Raw genomic sequence first — 17473 nt, forward strand, 5'->3', positions numbered from 1 at the left:
GAGTTTTGCGCAGCGTGAGTCCGCTGCGAAAAACTCATGACATGTCCTATATTTGTGCATTGTTCGTGTATCACGCACCCATTGAAGTCAATGGGTGCGTGAAAACCACGCATGTCAAATGGAAGCAGTTCCATGGGCCATGTGTGATTCGTGCAACAGCACTGAAAAGGATGAATGAAAACAGAAAAGCACCACGTGCTTTTCTGTTTACAAACATCCAAACGGAGTGTCATAATGATGGCGGCTGCGCGAAAAGCACGCAGCCGCGCATCATATGGTGATGACACACGGAGCTGTTAAGTGCCTTTTGCGCACGCAAAACGCCGCATTTTTTTGCGTGCGCAAAATGCACACGCTCGTGTAAACCAGGCCTTAGACTCAGATTCAATCTAGACTAGCTATGGTAAATAAACATAAAAAAGAATAATAGCCAGTCTCCGTTCACGCTCGGTACAGTACTTTGAATGGATATAACCGCCAACTTCTGAATGTAATCTGTTGATTGAAGCAGTAGACTTTAGTTGCTTTGTATTCAAGAAGGGTCTGACAATGAAGGGGACATTGAAGCCTTGTGAGATCGACGTCGTGCTCTTTGACCTTTAGGTGCCTGAACTGTTTCCCATTGAGGTAATTGAGGAATGTGTTGGAGACAAGCTGCGTCATGAACCATTTCCAGGTTAGGATAAGTCTCCAGAGAGATGTCAAGTTCGGAGCAGATATTTAACATGGAGTGCCTATGATCCGTAGTCACTATTTTGGGGAAGTATTTACCTAGTGACTACCTTGTTTCATCCATGTCAGTTCTGCAAGGACAAGATAGAGAGAAATATAGAGCTTCTCTCTATTTCATGGATGAAAATTATTCTGTATGTGAATTTTATACATTGGTATGTTCCATAGAAGGAAACACAAAATTGCAATTAGCAAAATATCCCCCAACATACTTCTCATCATTAGTCCTTATCTCCTGGGAATTACTGTTTGGTAGCTATCATGGATCCTATGTATATATCATTTTTCACTTTATAATAATACTGTAAGATCAAAAGTCTGTCCTCACCATCAAATGAATGTTTCAGCTTCCTACTTTTAATATTTGAAAGAATGCATTGTCAGCTGTCGTCTTCCACATGTACTGGAGAGTTGGAAAACTGTAGTTTCCATTCAATTTTCATGGATTGTTCAATCTAAACAACTGGTGCAGTATCTTCATTGAAAAATATAAAGCAAATCTCTTCAAAAGAATAGAAGTTGTAGCAGACAAAAGCTGTAACAAATGCATCTTTTTCCTTAGGCTTTATTCACGCGAACGCGTCCTATTTGCGCCCTGCGGCTGCTTTTCATGCATGTGACTGTCCGTGCTTTTCACCCATTTTTGTCATCCGTGTTTCCCCTCTGCAAAAACTTCCTGGTTTTGCTTTTTTTTCTCTGCATTTCTTTACCAACTGATCCGTGAAAAACGGCCAGCACAAAGATGTCGTCAGCAAAAACAGACCAGAGTAGGACATAGTGTGAGTTTCACACAACGGACACACACGAAAAAACACGGATGTGTGAATAGCCCCATTTAATTGAATTGGTCAGTGCAAATGGAGTGCAAATGGACGTGAAATACGTTCGGGTGAATAAGGCCTTGGGCTGATGGATACATTGCTAGCAGTTAATGACCCTCTTGACTGGAAATTATGTCTGGGTTCCCACGTAGCGTAAACGCTGTGGAATTTCCACAACGGAATCCTGTGTGGAAATTCGAGAGCATTTACGGTAGCAGCAAAGTGGATGAGATTAAGAAAATCTAATGCCCACGCTGTGGAAAAAAAAAGCAGCATAAACGTTAATAAATTGACCTGCGGTGGGGAATTTAAATCTGCAGCATGTCAATTTATGCAACAGAAAGCCAAGTGATGCGACTTTTGCAGCGGATTTGCAGTGATTCTGTTGCAAAAACGGCAACTCTGCTAAAAAATAGTAATTTATACTTACCCAGAACTCTCTCCTTCTTCCTGCAATCCGGCCTCCTGGGATGACATTGCATCACACGTGACTGCTGCAGCCAATCACAGGCTGCAGGGTCACATAGCCTGCAACGTCATCCAGGAAGGCTGGACTATGCACAGAGAAGACAGGGTGGGGGGGGGGGGGGAGGTGATGGGGTAAGTATGATCAGGTTTCTTCCCAATGCTTTTTTCCACAGTGGAATTCCGTTTGAAAAATCGCACCACAATGTAGTGCGATTTTTCGGACGGAAGGTGCTGGGGGTCCCAGATTCGTTATGTTGCCCAGTTTTTACACAGAGCATCCGACCCGGGGGAACCCGGCCTAAATAAATGAAAAGGTTGGTCCCTTTAATCCAGCATTTAATAATCTAATAAATCTGGCACTTGTTTCCAGCACAGACCTGATACATAATGTAGAATTTCACAAGGCCAGGAACAGAAGACTGAGCAGAGATAAACAATAAAAAATAAATAACGTTCTAATACACAATTTTTTCTTCTTCTTGGAAGTTCTCCAGCTTTACAGGTGAATAAAACATCTAGAACCCATTAAATCTTGCTTATGGATTTAATTAATTTTACTGTTGAATATAAATCTGAAAAACCATTGGTTTGGCATTTCCGATAAATCACTACATTTCATTTTACATAATATTCTGTTGTGTCCCAGGACACATTTAAAGGATCTTACCTGCAAAAGAAACTCTCATCTTTGAAACAATTGCTTACCAGGGATTAAATGGCATGATACAAAGTAGTAGGTGTAGCACAATGGCTGCATGAAGGCAACTGCTTTATCTTGTGTCTAGTAACAAGAGTGTTGAGGATATTTTCATCTGGCTGACACTATAGGGGTATCCTTCCGGGTTTGCTGCCCCAAAACTATAGACATATATAAATGAGATGTTTTCCTCTGTTTTTATTTGCAACATTGATCTGTCAAAATCATGTAAGGGCGTTCACTTTTTGATACATACAGAGTTTCTAGAATTTTTGGTAAAGTTTTCATGTTTAAAATTAGCAACGTTCTACGAATTCTACAGCAACCTGTCAGAGATAATTAACTGCTAATAAGTTTTGTAGGTGCAGCCAATATTATATTAGAAATACAGAGAGCTGTTAATGACATTTCAAGGACAATATGGAAACAAACTAGTCCAATTAAAGTAGTATTAAGGCGGTATACTGTTCTATTTAATTAATTAACTAATTAATGAATTTATAAAATCTGTAAGCAGACAATTTTCTAAGATACTATAAAATTCAGCTCACATACCTCACCTATATCAGTGGTGTAGTAGGGAGTTTTTAAAATCTCAGGTTTTTACGCTGCATATTAAAAGACATGCTACAAATTTTCTCATTTGCAGAATGCCTGTTATGTTGAGGATTTGGTGTGGATTTTCACAGCGAATTTCACCCCTAAAGGGTAGTTAAACGTATGACAAACTTCTGACATGTCATAGTGACATGTCAGAAGTTTTGATTGGTGGTGCTCCGAGCACTGAGACCCCCACCAATGGCTAAAATGAAGCAGCTGAAGTGCTCGTGCGAGCGCTCAGCCGCTTAGTTTCTGTTGGGCTTTTTCTGGAAAGCCGATGTATCGGAGTACGACCGCATAGACTTTCTATTGAGCCCGTACACCGATACTTTGATTTCCGAGAACGGACAATCAGAAACGAAGCAGCTGAGCGCTCACACGAGCGCTTCTGTTGCTTCGTTTTAGCAATTGGTGGGGGTCTCAGTGCTTGGACCCCCACCAATCAAAACTCCTGACATGTCACTATGACATGTCAGAAGTTTGTAGAACGTTTAGTAATGTAACACATGTGGATTTTGCTACAGTTCTGTTGCAGATTTGCAACAGTATGTATAGACCATATTGTGATGAATAGTATTTTTAATACTATTGTAAAGGGGATGTACTAAATTGTACGTCCCTTCAAAGGGGATTTCCAGAACTATTATACTGACGCAATCAACTGAGTAAAAGAACCTTGTTGCCCGATCATCGCCTCATCTCCATTGTTTACCAGACACAGCACCGTTCATTTGTTAGTGGCTATGCCTGGTATTGCAGCTCAGTCCTATTCACTTGAATGAGGCTGAGTTGCAGAAAGCTGCAGTTTCAGGCACAGCCGCTACAAAATGTTCGGTACTATGGGGACACAGCACTGACCAGAGCAACGTGGCCCCTTTCCTCAGCTAATCGGTAGTGGTACCGGGAGTTGATCATTCACCGATCTGATATTGGTAGACTATCCTAAGAATAGGCCATCAATATCAAAGTCCTGGAAAGCCTCTTTAATATCTCAAAAAAGTTTGATATCATTCACATTACAGCTAATTTTATATGTTAAAAGGAGACTTGGGAAAATACTGCAATGTTTCTCATAAGCATCAGACATTGAAGCCAGCTGAAATATTTACTTTGCCAATGTCTCTCTACGGTAAATTAATTTGATCAATAACATGGTAAAGCACAACTAATGTTCAGATCTTAGGTAATGATGAAGAGCTAATGAATACTGTAATCCCACTTGGTAATGTGTTTCATTACTGCAATGAAAAAAATGAAACATGAAAATAATGACACTGGTGAAAAGCCAACTGTATTTTGTCAATCAACTTGATAACTTACATTTTTTACCTTATTAACTTTACCGATGATAAATAATTTCATAACAAAAGATTCTTTTGAAGTAAATTAAATTTTTACAGCACCAAAATTTGCATTGATTTGCACACACACATACGCACAAATATAATTTACCATTTTCCTATGAGTCAAGAATTCACAATTTATTTCCTTGGCATGCTTATTCTTACGTGTAATTTGTTTCCAATATCAGCGTACTTATTTTTTGTGACAGGTGGCAACATATGACTGATTATCCTATAAAGATAACCAGAGACAGAACATAACTTTAAAAACATTTAAATCAAATTCATCTTGGAGAATAATCTTTGGTTATGTTTCTTATATTATGGGGACTGATAAATTTAAAAAATGATGTACTGAAAATGAGGATAGACTCCTTCATAGGATAGATCATTGCCTGGTTGGTTGGGGATTCTTCTTTGGGTCTCCATACATCACTGTAATTAAATTGGGCTCCATTGTTTTCTGATGGATGGAAGATTAAATCCAATCCTGGTACTGGAAGGGAAATGCAATTCTGATTTTTTTGTGAAATTTTTTTCCTCACATAATAACACCTAGTAAATCCATTAACACAGTGGGGAAGATTAACTAATGTGTCTGCATTTTGAATGTGTCACAAAATTTGCCAAATGTTGGCGCAATTTACAAATTTACTTTTAGATTAATTTAAGAACAGATGTGTCTAGAAAGGGGTGTTCCTTAGCAAGTAAGGAGCGTGGTTTAAAATGTGCCGAAATGTGCCATAGTTTCCTAAACAAAAACGAAGCCAACCAAGAGTTGGTATAAGGTAGAGAAAAGTATCTAGCATGTCTAGCAAGATGCGCCAAATTTATCATACAAATGCGCCACTGGGATAAATTTGGCGCATCATCATGGTGGCAACTGCTTTACTTCCAGAAGTCATTGTGATATGTTTCAAAGTAATAGACATCAATTGGACCTCAAACCATTGGGAAGTTTACACCTTAAATGGGTTCTCCACTTTAAAGTGAAAAAAAAAGCATAAAATAAGCAGATATTTTACTCACTAATGCAATTTTGCATTCATTATGTTGTGGATTCTAATTAGTAATCTCCACTGGTGCCGATGTAAATGCTGGAGATATGTGGTCTCCTTGTTCACGGATGTCACAGAGAAGCACCTGCATAGAATGAAGCCGAGCTGGAGGTAACTGTCTTGTCTTTCTACTCATCAGCAGACACAGGTTTCATAAGCTCCAATGTCTGTGCATGTGCTGGATACTGTGAACTCTACAGCAACTGCGCAGTATAAAGCCGGACCTGAGCAGAGGACGAGGCAGCCGAATAACCAATTTGCCCGGCTCTGGCTCAGCTTTATTCTGCACAGGCACTTTTCTCTGACATCCTATGGATAAAGAAACCACGGGTCTACAAAGTTTACGTCAGCCACAATTGAAATCAGCGAAATCAGGGACATAATGAAAGTATCAATACTTTACTGAGTAAAATATATGCCTATTTTATGCCCTTTTAGGTCCTTTTACTATAAAGTGGACAACCCCTTAAAAATAAAACTCACCTGAATAGACACAGGGATAAACCAATGGGTTTGCCCGCTGTTGTATGTGAGCCAATGATGAGACCCTAATACCAGCGCTGGGATCACCTCTATCTCCTACAGCTGTTCAGTATCTCATCCGCTATGGCAGAGTTTTTCTAGCCTAGTAAAGGATACCTTCATTTGGAGTGGAGTCCTTATGGATACTTGGTAAATATTAACAGTACTTAAAAGAAGAATAAACCTTTCCTAAATAAAAAATAGTAGTTAATTCCCATAAAATGTATGTTACTATTTACAGATAAAGAGAATTGTGTATTTTGCTAATGTGTTGGGAAGTTATCAGGTTTATACAGTGGAGTTTCTGTAAAAATGAGATACAATAATGTCACACACTGTTTCTTCATGAACCCCCAATATACAGGTCACAATAAGTATTTATTCAACTTAACTTTTCTGTGACTTCTAACGAATTACAGTATTTAGAAAGTGATTTACAGTAGATTTTAACAATAATTTACCATTTATATAAAATGATTTGATGAGAACAACAAATAACATGAAAAAACCGACTTGGTGGCGAGTCATTGCATTGAGAATCATTTGCATTTGCTGCAGGTTTAGACATCTTATGGATTCCCAGGTCAAGAACACCTACAACTCGTAGTTTGCTCCGCAGGTGCAGCACAAGATGTGGCCTACATTTGCGCTCCCATATCTATTTAGTAGACTCTTTTGGAGCTTCTTGAGGCCTAGTGGCTCCTTGAGGCCTAGGTAAACTATCAAGTGTAGCCCCCGCGCTCTAAATTTTAAGATGACTTAAATTTGAACAAAAAGAGTTAAATGACAGTTTGTGCCAAAAAAAATAAAAATCGGCTGACCTAAGATATCTTTCCACTCAAGTGTTAATAAGTTTAGACTATAAGAAATGTCAGGTATCCGATAAGACTAGAATGATTTAAATATTATGGAAAATGTAGTTCAGCAGCAGATTTTTGGGGATGTTTTTATCTGGATTTGACCATGGGGACAGACCTTATACATTGAACAATGCTATTTAACATTACATTGGACTACTTGATCATTTCACAGTTGCAAGGTATGAATTGACATAAACATTACATAGACCCCTAATCTTTTAAGGTACAGCACCTGTTGGTGAATACTGAATGGACCTGATTGTATTTTAATGTGATATTTTGTATACTGTTACATGAAAACGTTCAGTCAGCGGCTGTGCCCTCAAAGAATGGCCAGTTAACAAAAAAAGATCAGCATTATAAAGTGTTGAGCGCCAGAGAAAGGCATTTCATTAATACAAGTTGGCTGTAGCCATGTGTAACTATGGATCAATATAATCATCCTCAATACACCGAGTATAAAATGTGATGAAGAATCTGTTTTGCTTGAGTCACCGCTTACTCTATTTATGAGGAGTTAGACCAGATTTAGGCTTTTCCAACTTGCATTAACACACTTCATATTTTTCTATGAATGTAGATAGAAGGGTGACATGAAAACCCCACAGTCTATACAATACCTTTAGTAAACCAGTATAAATATTGAATTAACTCTTGAGTTTTGCAATGAAATTGCACCTTCTTCTCTTACAACTTTAAGCACCATTGGGATCTACTTTTTCTTTAAGATGATATTTTTCTGTAGGTCGAACCTAAAGATTTGTAGCAACAAACCACTGCCTTCCAATTGTTTCTGTGTGGTTCTAAATGAATATGAAACCAAGTCTTGACTAGGACCAGAATGAAATTCCACAAATGTAATTTATTCTACGGCACTGTGTATACTTACTAGTAGACGACCCAGAAGCCCCAAAAAGTCATCATTTTACTTGGTTATAGATATAAAAGGTGAGCTGTCTGTACATATGGAGAACTGATATACACCTTCTGGCTTCATACTCTTGCACGGCTCATCATGCCACATGTTCTGTGTTCATCAGGCAACAAGAGCAATCATATACACTATGTAATGTTTGGCACTAGGAGGGTACGGCTTCAGTTCATTTTATCATACCTGCATAAATCACACGGAGCCATGCATTCAGAGTCCTCAATCTGATCCCCTGTATAGTACAATGAACTAATTGCTTTTTTTTTCCACCATAAAAAGTCCCACAAACATTTTAAACATTTAGTCTACACATCTTTTTTTATGCCACCTGGGTATATCATCATGATTATCATTTATATCTCTTTTCATATGGCATCAAAGGTATTTATCATTTCTTCTTCGCGGAGTACCTTCACACAGTGACAAGTTAACCAAACACATTGCTGTTCATCGCTTCTGCTGGTACAATTGTCCAACTAGAGTTATACGTATCTAATAGACAAAATGGAGATGACTTATGACCCAGGGCCATGCTGTGACATTTAAGAAAGCACCTGAGCCCTTAAAGTTTAACATTAGTAATAGTTAAATGTGGGCATTAGTTAGCTACTAACTAGTTGAGTTAGTATTTTTGTTATTGCACTTACTGTAGATTATGGGATTTAGAAAACAGACCCTAGGAGGGACTCATGTACTTTAGTGTTGACCATTTCCAGATTTAACTTTGGTGTGCAAAGACCCGAAGCACAGAGGTTGCCTGTTGTCATACTATAAACCTTTCTGAGGTCATTACATATAGCATTTTGTAGACGTTACAATTCTTAAGACATTTATGGTACCTATTTGAAGGTTAGATAACACAGTACTAGACAACACATTGCCTACACTACCTAGATTTACTGCCCTTGGTTTTTCTGTTCTCTTAACATAGAAGTTTATCTATTAAACTATCACGGTATGCACCATAAGCACTTTTTCTTCACTTATCATAATTCTGAAAGAATGATAATCATGATGAATAGCCATTCAAAATGGTTTCCGTGACGTCACTAGCCATGGCTTCTAGATCAGTTCTGGTAGGGACTATGCAGTTTACTCTTAGCCACCAAAGGGCTGTCAAGTTTTATTTCTCGGATCAAGGTTGCAGCTTTTTAAAGACCTTGATGTTGGTTGGCTGTTGAAATTTTCTGTCTCCGTTGTTACAACGTTGTTTCATATTCCAGACGTTCCTGAATAAGTGCATCATCTTTATACTGCAGCCGAGGGGGAGAAGGTGAACATTCAAAAGCTAAAATTGCCTTACGTAGACTTCTATCCAAAACATGTCTTTCCCAGGCTGGATACCTGTTTCTAAACAGGTCAATTTTAATAACAGATTCTTCAATCCTTGGAGGCCTTGAGGATGGAGTTGAAGGGGCTATTGGCCTCACCTGAAAAACTGGCATGCAGCCGTCTCTTTCGGCAAATTTTTGATCTCGATCACTGGCAACACTCCGGTTATTGGACATAGATCTTAGAGTGCTTGAAGCCACTTCAGGGGGCAAAGGAAAGGCAGTTACAGGGTCCTCACAAGCACAGCTTGGTGACTGCCCAAATCTAGGTCCATTAGGATGAAAGAAGGCATAGTACATAAGCATAAAAACAATACCAGTTAAAAAGCTGCTAAACACTACACATAGTGCTGGGATAGCAAATGCATCCAGAATTTGGGGGGCCTTATATATGTACCACAGGGTACTCAAGGCAGTGTTTTCCAGAAGGATGACAAAGTAATAAATAAACAGCCTGCACCGTGTCCTTCCTTCCTTGACATTAAACCAGCTAAATATATAGATTATTCCAACCACCATGTCAAATACAATCTCCTCCCATTTAGTTATACAGAATTCCGTTTCACAATGTACAATCCAGAAGGTCATGATGCACCAGTGAAGGACAATAAATATTCCAAAATAGAGTTGGAAAACTGAGGCAAAAAGAGCAAATGTTATGACTCTTGCTGCAATGGTAAAGAAATGCCAGCAAAACTGGATGATCACAGCCATGTAACTGATGGGTTTCTTGTCATCTCTTGAGTCCCGTAATGCCTTTTGGTAAGATGCCAGGGCCCAAGCCAAGGATACAAGGGAAGCGGCTGCAGTTAGACCTAAGACATGAACAAAAAATATGGATCAGAAATACAGCAGAAAAATGTCACTTGTATATTAGTATTATTATTATTATTTTAAATATTTGCAAGAAATATCACAGTCTACATAAAACATCTTTATTTATGATTGTCAACTTAAGCGGAATTGAAGATTTAATGTCTTCTTATTTTTAATTCTTATGGTATTTTATTATTCGATGTATGTGATGTTCATAGTCATACTTTTATGCAAATTGGTCTATGGGTCAAATTAAGTTATCTGTTTAATTATCCTACCACATGCATGCATAGTATGCCGATCCAATCTATATTAACCTGAATAGTAGCCATATACAGCTGTACAAGATTCAAACCCCCCAGGAATGCTGCCTCAGGAAATTAATGAATTCCCATTACTGAAATAACCAGGAATTTTTAAAAAAAGTGTGAAAAATTCTTAAAGGAAAATCACAGGTCATCTGGATAGAATGTTACAAAACTATGGCAATTGCAATAACTTCTGGTTTACTAATATATAACCATTTTTACATTTTAGGTAGAAATTCTCTTTACAGAAACCAACTAACTGAACTAAAGCAGTTCTGTATAGAAGAGTGGTCAAAATCCTCAACAATCCTTGAGTCTTTAACGTATTGCTCACCCAGTGCCTCTTTAGTGCCGTTTTTGCAAGTTTTTATCGGGTGAAAACCAATTACTAAGGTTACGGGTAGCAAACTTTTTACGTAGTTGATATAGGTGTTGACACTGATATATTCTTTAAATTAATGTAATATTAATTACAGTACTAAAACAGTTGTATGTATTTTACTCAGATTCCCTTTGTATAAAATCCTATTTTGGTGAAAAATTCAAAACCATTCAATGTGACTATCATGCAAAACGGGACATCTGGAATGAAATGAACAACCCATATACAAGTGTTTCACAGAATTCTTAAAAACTATCCACGACAGAATATATTGGGAGGAATAGGACTGGTGGGCAATAGCCAGTCTTAAATTAATTTACACCGGTGGAAAATGTGTCAAATTTATTAAGATGTGCACACCCCTTATAAATTCGGCGAATCTGTGGCTATCAATGCAACAGAAATGCAAATCTACGCCTGCTGTGAGCACCATAACTTACACCAGATTCTGGTGTAAATGAGTGTAAATCTACTGTTCCAGTGGAGGCCCCGTCCTTTTAGGTAAACCCCACTCATTTTCTTGTCATATTCGGAAAGCGGCAAAAGAAGTAAAAAGTCACCGATTTTAACGCAATTATGGCATGTGCGCCTAGATTTGAGACTTTTTTTAAGACAGGAAACTGGCATCTACCTTTTGATACATTCCCCACACTGTCTTTGAAATAATCTTTACACTTTTCATTCTAGCTCAGATTGTTAGCCTATTGATTTCTGAAAATTGTCAGAGTGTGGAAGGTCACGGTGAATATCGAAAGAGTGTAATATTTGTTTTCTGTCAGACAATGACATTTCCAAATGTTAAAGACTTAATATGTCCCAAGCAAATTGCAATTTGTTGTGTTTACATTTGTAATTTTTTTTGCATGTGAAAATGTTCAGTTTTCATTCTTCTCAACACAATATTCTTATATATATATCTAGAACTGATGAGAACTATATGTCTATATGTAAAATTACTACTAATATATAATTTATCGTCTAGTAAGAAAGTTAACTATCTAATAACTTAAAGAGGCTCTGTCACCAGATTTTGCAACCCCTATCTCCTATTGCAGCAGATCGGCGCTGCAATGTAGATAAGAGTAACGTTTATTTTATTTTTTTAAAACGAGCATTTTTGGCCAAGTTATGACCATTTTTATATTTATGCAAATGAGGCTTTCTAAAGTACAACTGGGCGTGTTTAAAGTAAAAGTACAACTGGGCGTGTATTATGTGCGTACATCGGGGCGTTTTTACTTCTTTTACTAGCTGGGCGTTGTGAATGGGAGTGTATGATGCTGACGAATCAGCATCATCCACTTCTCTTCGTTAACACCCAGCTTCTGGCAGTGCACAGACACACAGCGTGTTCTCGAGAGATCACGCTGTGACGTCACTTACTTCCTGCCCCAGGTCCTGCATCGTGTCGGACGAGCGAGGACACATCGGCACCAGAGGCTACATTTGATTCTGCAGCAGCATCGGCGTTTGCAGGTAAGTCGATGTAGCTACTTACCTGCAAATCCTGATGCTGCTGCAGAATCAACTGTAGCCCCTGGTGCCGATGTGTCCTCGCTCGTCTGACACGATGCAGGACCTGGGGCAGGAAGTGAGTGACGTCACAGCGTGATCTCTCGAGAACACGCTGTGTGTCTGTGCACTGCCAGAAGCTGGGTGTTAACGAAGAGAAGTGGATGATGCTGATTCGTCAGCATCATACACTCCCATTTACAACGCCCAGCTAGTAAAAGAAGTAAAAACGCCCACATGTACGCACATAATACACGCCCAGTTGTACTTTTACTTTAAACACGCCCAGTTGTACTTTAGAAAGCCTCATTTGCATAAATATAAAAATGGTCATAACTTGGCCAAAAATGCTCGTTTTAAAAAAACAAAAAAAACGTTACTGTTATCTACATTGCAGCGCCGATCTGCTGCAATAGGAGATAGGGGTTGTAAAATCTGGTGACAGAGCCTCTCTAAGGTGATAATTCGCAGCCTAACGTGTGCCGTGTAAATGAGCGCCGATCAACGAGACAGCTCGTTGATCGGCACTTGTTTGCTCCTTTCACGAGGAGCTAGTATGGGGACGAGCGCTCGTTAATGCGATCGCTCGTCCCCATACATTTTTATCATGTCGGCAGCACATCTCCCTGTTTATACAGGGCAATTATCGGGGGTCCCAGAGGTAGGACCCGCCTCTATCTGATATTTTTGACATATCCTGTGGATATGTCATAAATGTCTCTCATGGGAAAACCCCCATCACAGAAAGTAATGGCATATATTTAATTATCAGTGGGGGTCTAACCTCTGGGAATGAAGGGGCCACGTCACTAAACCAAGTGAATAGGGCCTCGCTTAAAATTTTTTAACTCTGTATCATTTGGTAATTTCATTGGGAGAAAACAAAAAATTATTAAATACTCATGCAACATGCTATGACTTTCTGTGATGTTAATAACCCTCTATAGACTATGTACATTTTTTGAAACTTTTTTATTGCTGCAATGCATCTAAAATTAAAAAATGCATGATGATACACATAAAGTAGGGAAAGTATAACGAGACAATATACTGTAAATAATGCAAACATATAAGACTGTTTTGTTTTATTTCCATGGTTTCGGTACAGGTATTATAAAGGAGTCATTTTCCGATGTTGCATAAAGATTTTATTCATTTAAGCCCTGGTTATCTGGACATTTCAAGAGGATGTTTCAAAGACCAGTACATATGTAACTGTAATTAGAAGGACTGATAATCTATTAACAGACACAAAGGTTATTGATCCACATTGTGTTCTGGATTAAAGGCAATTAGTGAACAGTAAATGAAGGCGGTTCATGGGTGGATTTTCATTCTTCTCTATGGTTTACTGTTTCCTCAAAAACATGATGTAAATTGACATCCTTATACTTCAATATATGTTTAAAAACATATTAAAGTCTCATATATAAAGCAAAGCCATGTGTATGAAGCAGAGGCATAGCTAGGGGTTTAGCACAGGGGGGGCAAAACATATCTGAGCGGGCCCCAACCCAGTGGGTCCCCCCTAACGCATGTTTACAACTGAAAAGGCTCATTCTAATTATATACCAGCCATCATCCCTGTGTATAACACCCATCATCTGTATATATCCCCATCATCCCTGAATATATCAGCCATCATCCCTGTATATAACCCCCATCATCCCTGTATATAACCCCTATCATCTCTGTATATACACCAGCCTGGCTAGTATATACAGCTAAGATGGGGGTTATAAACAGGGATAAAGGCTGGTATATACAGTGATGATGGGGGTTATATACAGGGATGATGGGGGTTATATAATGGGATGATGGCTGGTATACACATGGATGATGGGGGTTAATGCAGGGATGATGGTTGGACTACCCATCATCCCTGTATATAACAACCATCATCCCTGTATATAACAACCATAATCCCTGTATATAACAACCATCATTCCTGTATATAAACCCCATCATCCCTGTATATACCAGCCAGGCTACTCCTGCTGTTTAGGTTTGTATGGCGTAAAACTACTGCTCCCAGCATGACCCGAACAATGGTAAGGATATGCTGGGAGTTGCTGTTTCACAAAAAAAAAATCATACCACCCATCATCTCGCTGCAGATCATACAGTGACTACAGTACTGATTAGAGGCAGAATAAACATTTACATTAAGTGACTGACCGGTGACGTCTTTTCAGATTATAGTTTTTTCTTTTCTTTTCTTCTCCATCCGGTTCAGACCTCTATGATGACTTCTCCCGGCCATAGTCCATTTCTGCAGTTTGCCGCTCAGATGTCTTCAGCTTCTCACTTTTCAAACATTTTTGCACCTATAAACGAAGATAAAAGTCTCATGGTGCCACACTACGCACCTAAATATAATAGCGCCAGCACCATACACTGTGTTCCTGATTATAATAGCACCATACACTGTGTCCCACACACACACTGTGCTCCCTGTAGATAGTGCCCCATAGATCCCTCTGTAGATAGTGCCCTACATATAACCCCCCTGTAGATAGTGCCCCCATACAGCCCCCTGTAGATAGTGCTCCACATATAGCCCCCCTGTAGATAGTGCCCCACATATAGCCCCTGTAGATAGCGCTCTACATATAGCCGCCCCTGTAGATAGCGCTCTACATATGGCCCCCCTGTACATAGCGCTCAACATATATCCCCCTGTAGAGCGTCCTACATATATAGCACCCCTGTATATAGTGCTCCACATAAAGCACCCCTGTAGATCGTGCCCTACATATAGCCGCCCCTGTAGACAGTGTCCCACATATAGCCTCCCCTGTAGATTGTGCCCCACATATAGCTCATAGATAATAACTCGTAGATAATGCTACTCACACTTTTCAGTGAAAAAAAAACAACTTTACAAACTCACCTTGATCCAGTCCCTGCACCGTCCTGTGTCAACGCAGGCCTGCTGGTCTGCTGGGGCTGAAAGATGCTTGCATTGTTGAAGGGCGCTGATTGGCAGGGCAGAATGACTTACTCCGTCAATCAGCGCCTTTCAACAACGGAAGCAGCGCAATGACGTCATCGCGGCGCTAGCGTCGTTTAAAGGCGCTGATTGGCAGTGCAGAATGACTTGCCCCGCCAATCTGCGACTTTCAACGGAAGCGCTAGCGTCGTTGAAAGGTGCTGATTGGCAGAGCAAGTCATTCTGCCCTGCCAATCAGCGTCTTTGAATGGTCGGGCACGGAATGTACCCGGCCATTCAGCGCTTATGCATGCAATTGTATCTGCGTCCTATAGACGCAGGTACAATAAGGCTGGGTTCACACGACCTATTTTAAAAACTAATTGGAGGCGATTTACGCCTCGAATTACGTCTGAAAAAATGCCTCCAATACGTCGGCAAACATATGCCCATTACTTTCAATGGGTCTTACGATGTACTGTGCCGACGACCTGTCATTTTACGCATCGCTGTCAAAAGACGGCGCGCAAAATAACAGCCTCGTCAAAGAAGTGCAGGACACTTCTTGGGAAGTAATTGGAGCCATTTTTCATTGACTTCAATGAAGAAAAGCTCCAAATTACGTCCGTAAAAGACGCAGCGAAAAACGCCAGTACATGCATTTACGTCTGAAATTCAGGAGCTGTTTTCTCCTGAAAACAGCTCTGTAATTTCATACGTAAATGCAGTTATCGTGTGCACATACCCTTAGTGTAGGAGGGGGTGGCGGCGGCGGCTGGTTTCAGCTGCAGGTAATGGCGGGGGCGGTCGCGGTGGGCCCCATCATCTCAGTGGGCCAGGGGCACTCCGCTAGCTACGCTACTGGTATAAAGCCTATACAGCACTACGCGGAGTCCCTATGGTTCTGTGTTATGGAGACGTATGCACTCTATGTGACGTCCTATGGTGTCTCTAGAGGAAAATACCTCCGTTAGAAAACAAAAGGACATGCACAATTCCATATGAATCCAACTGAAATAAAAACTGTATGGCTCCATATATAATCCGAGGTACACAATGAACATGTGAACGGCTGTTTTGAATCACACGTGACGCTTTCTCAAGCCTCTGCCTTTTCCAGTCATTTTGTAGACTATTTGTTGTTTAACTCCAAACATTACCTTTTAAAAAGTCAGGGTCATGATATTTCTTGGTATTGCAGAGGACTAAGAGGGATCTTCTACATCCTGCCTGCACTATGTGTCAAACCACTCTCCCCACTCCAATTGGGACCTTTTGGGATGTTTAATGGGTTTAGCTATTCTACTAGTATCAATCAAGTCATTTGAACATCTAAAAGATGTTCAAAGTTTCTCAGGTGATATATCAGCTTTAAATTAATTCTGTTGGAGATTGCATTTAAATTTCAATTGTAATTCCTGTATATTTGTGTTTCCCAACTTCGTTGCCATGTAGATTTGAGACAACTAGGCTTAATGATCAGCAATACTCTGACCTCTTCTTGCCCTTGAAAAGTTTTATTCAAAAAGTGTAAGTACAGATGTAGCTAACAGTTCACTAATACACAGACATAGTGACTGAAGGCGACCTAGTAACCCAAGAGTTTACACAGTTCATTTTTAAACCCACCAAGAATAGTGAAACTGTAATCTGGGCCTATAGACAATGTGATCATATGACTATATATACTGTGACCACCAAAGGATTACGTTGACTCAACTGGACTGCTAAGTTGTTTCATCTTAAATGAATATGTAATTTAAGATGAATATTTAGAATCCAGTCGACATCTTTGAGGTCTTAAATGTTTAATCACATCTTTCTAGAAATAACAACTTTATTTCACAACCTATGATAATAAATGTCATTTCTTGACTGCTGTCACACTTCTCCTTCCCAATGCAGCTTTAAACTAAATGGTTAATTAAGTGTAGTTGAGAGTTTCGTTGCTAAGGAGGCACTGTTTAACAACCATCATTTTTCAATGGGGTTATCAGGCAATTTATTCCCATTATAGCAAGTAGGATGTGCATGGCTGCCATTAGAAATATCTGGACCCCATACAGCAAATATTTAGGGCCCTGAACTGCCCATTATCCTCCATAAACCTCAATTTTTTACCCTATTGCACACATTTGATGGGCACCTGAGGAAAGCTAT

General features: G+C 39.5%; 1 protein-coding gene across 1 annotated transcript in view; it reads right to left on the reverse strand.

The window, feature by feature from the left end:
- Positions 1-3663: 3663 nt before the first annotated feature.
- XKR4 (XK related 4) overlaps positions 3664-17473 on the reverse strand; it is a 301060-nt gene continuing 287250 nt past the window's right edge. The window contains exon 3 of the mRNA XM_075826240.1: positions 3664-10178. Coding sequence (XP_075682355.1) covers positions 9232-10178 — 947 coding nt within the window. The 3' untranslated portion in view covers positions 3664-9231. The remainder of the gene's footprint in view (positions 10179-17473) is intronic.

Source organism: Rhinoderma darwinii, chromosome 5 (assembly GCF_050947455.1).
Source record: "Rhinoderma darwinii isolate aRhiDar2 chromosome 5, aRhiDar2.hap1, whole genome shotgun sequence".
Lineage (NCBI taxonomy): Eukaryota > Metazoa > Chordata > Amphibia > Anura > Rhinodermatidae > Rhinoderma > Rhinoderma darwinii.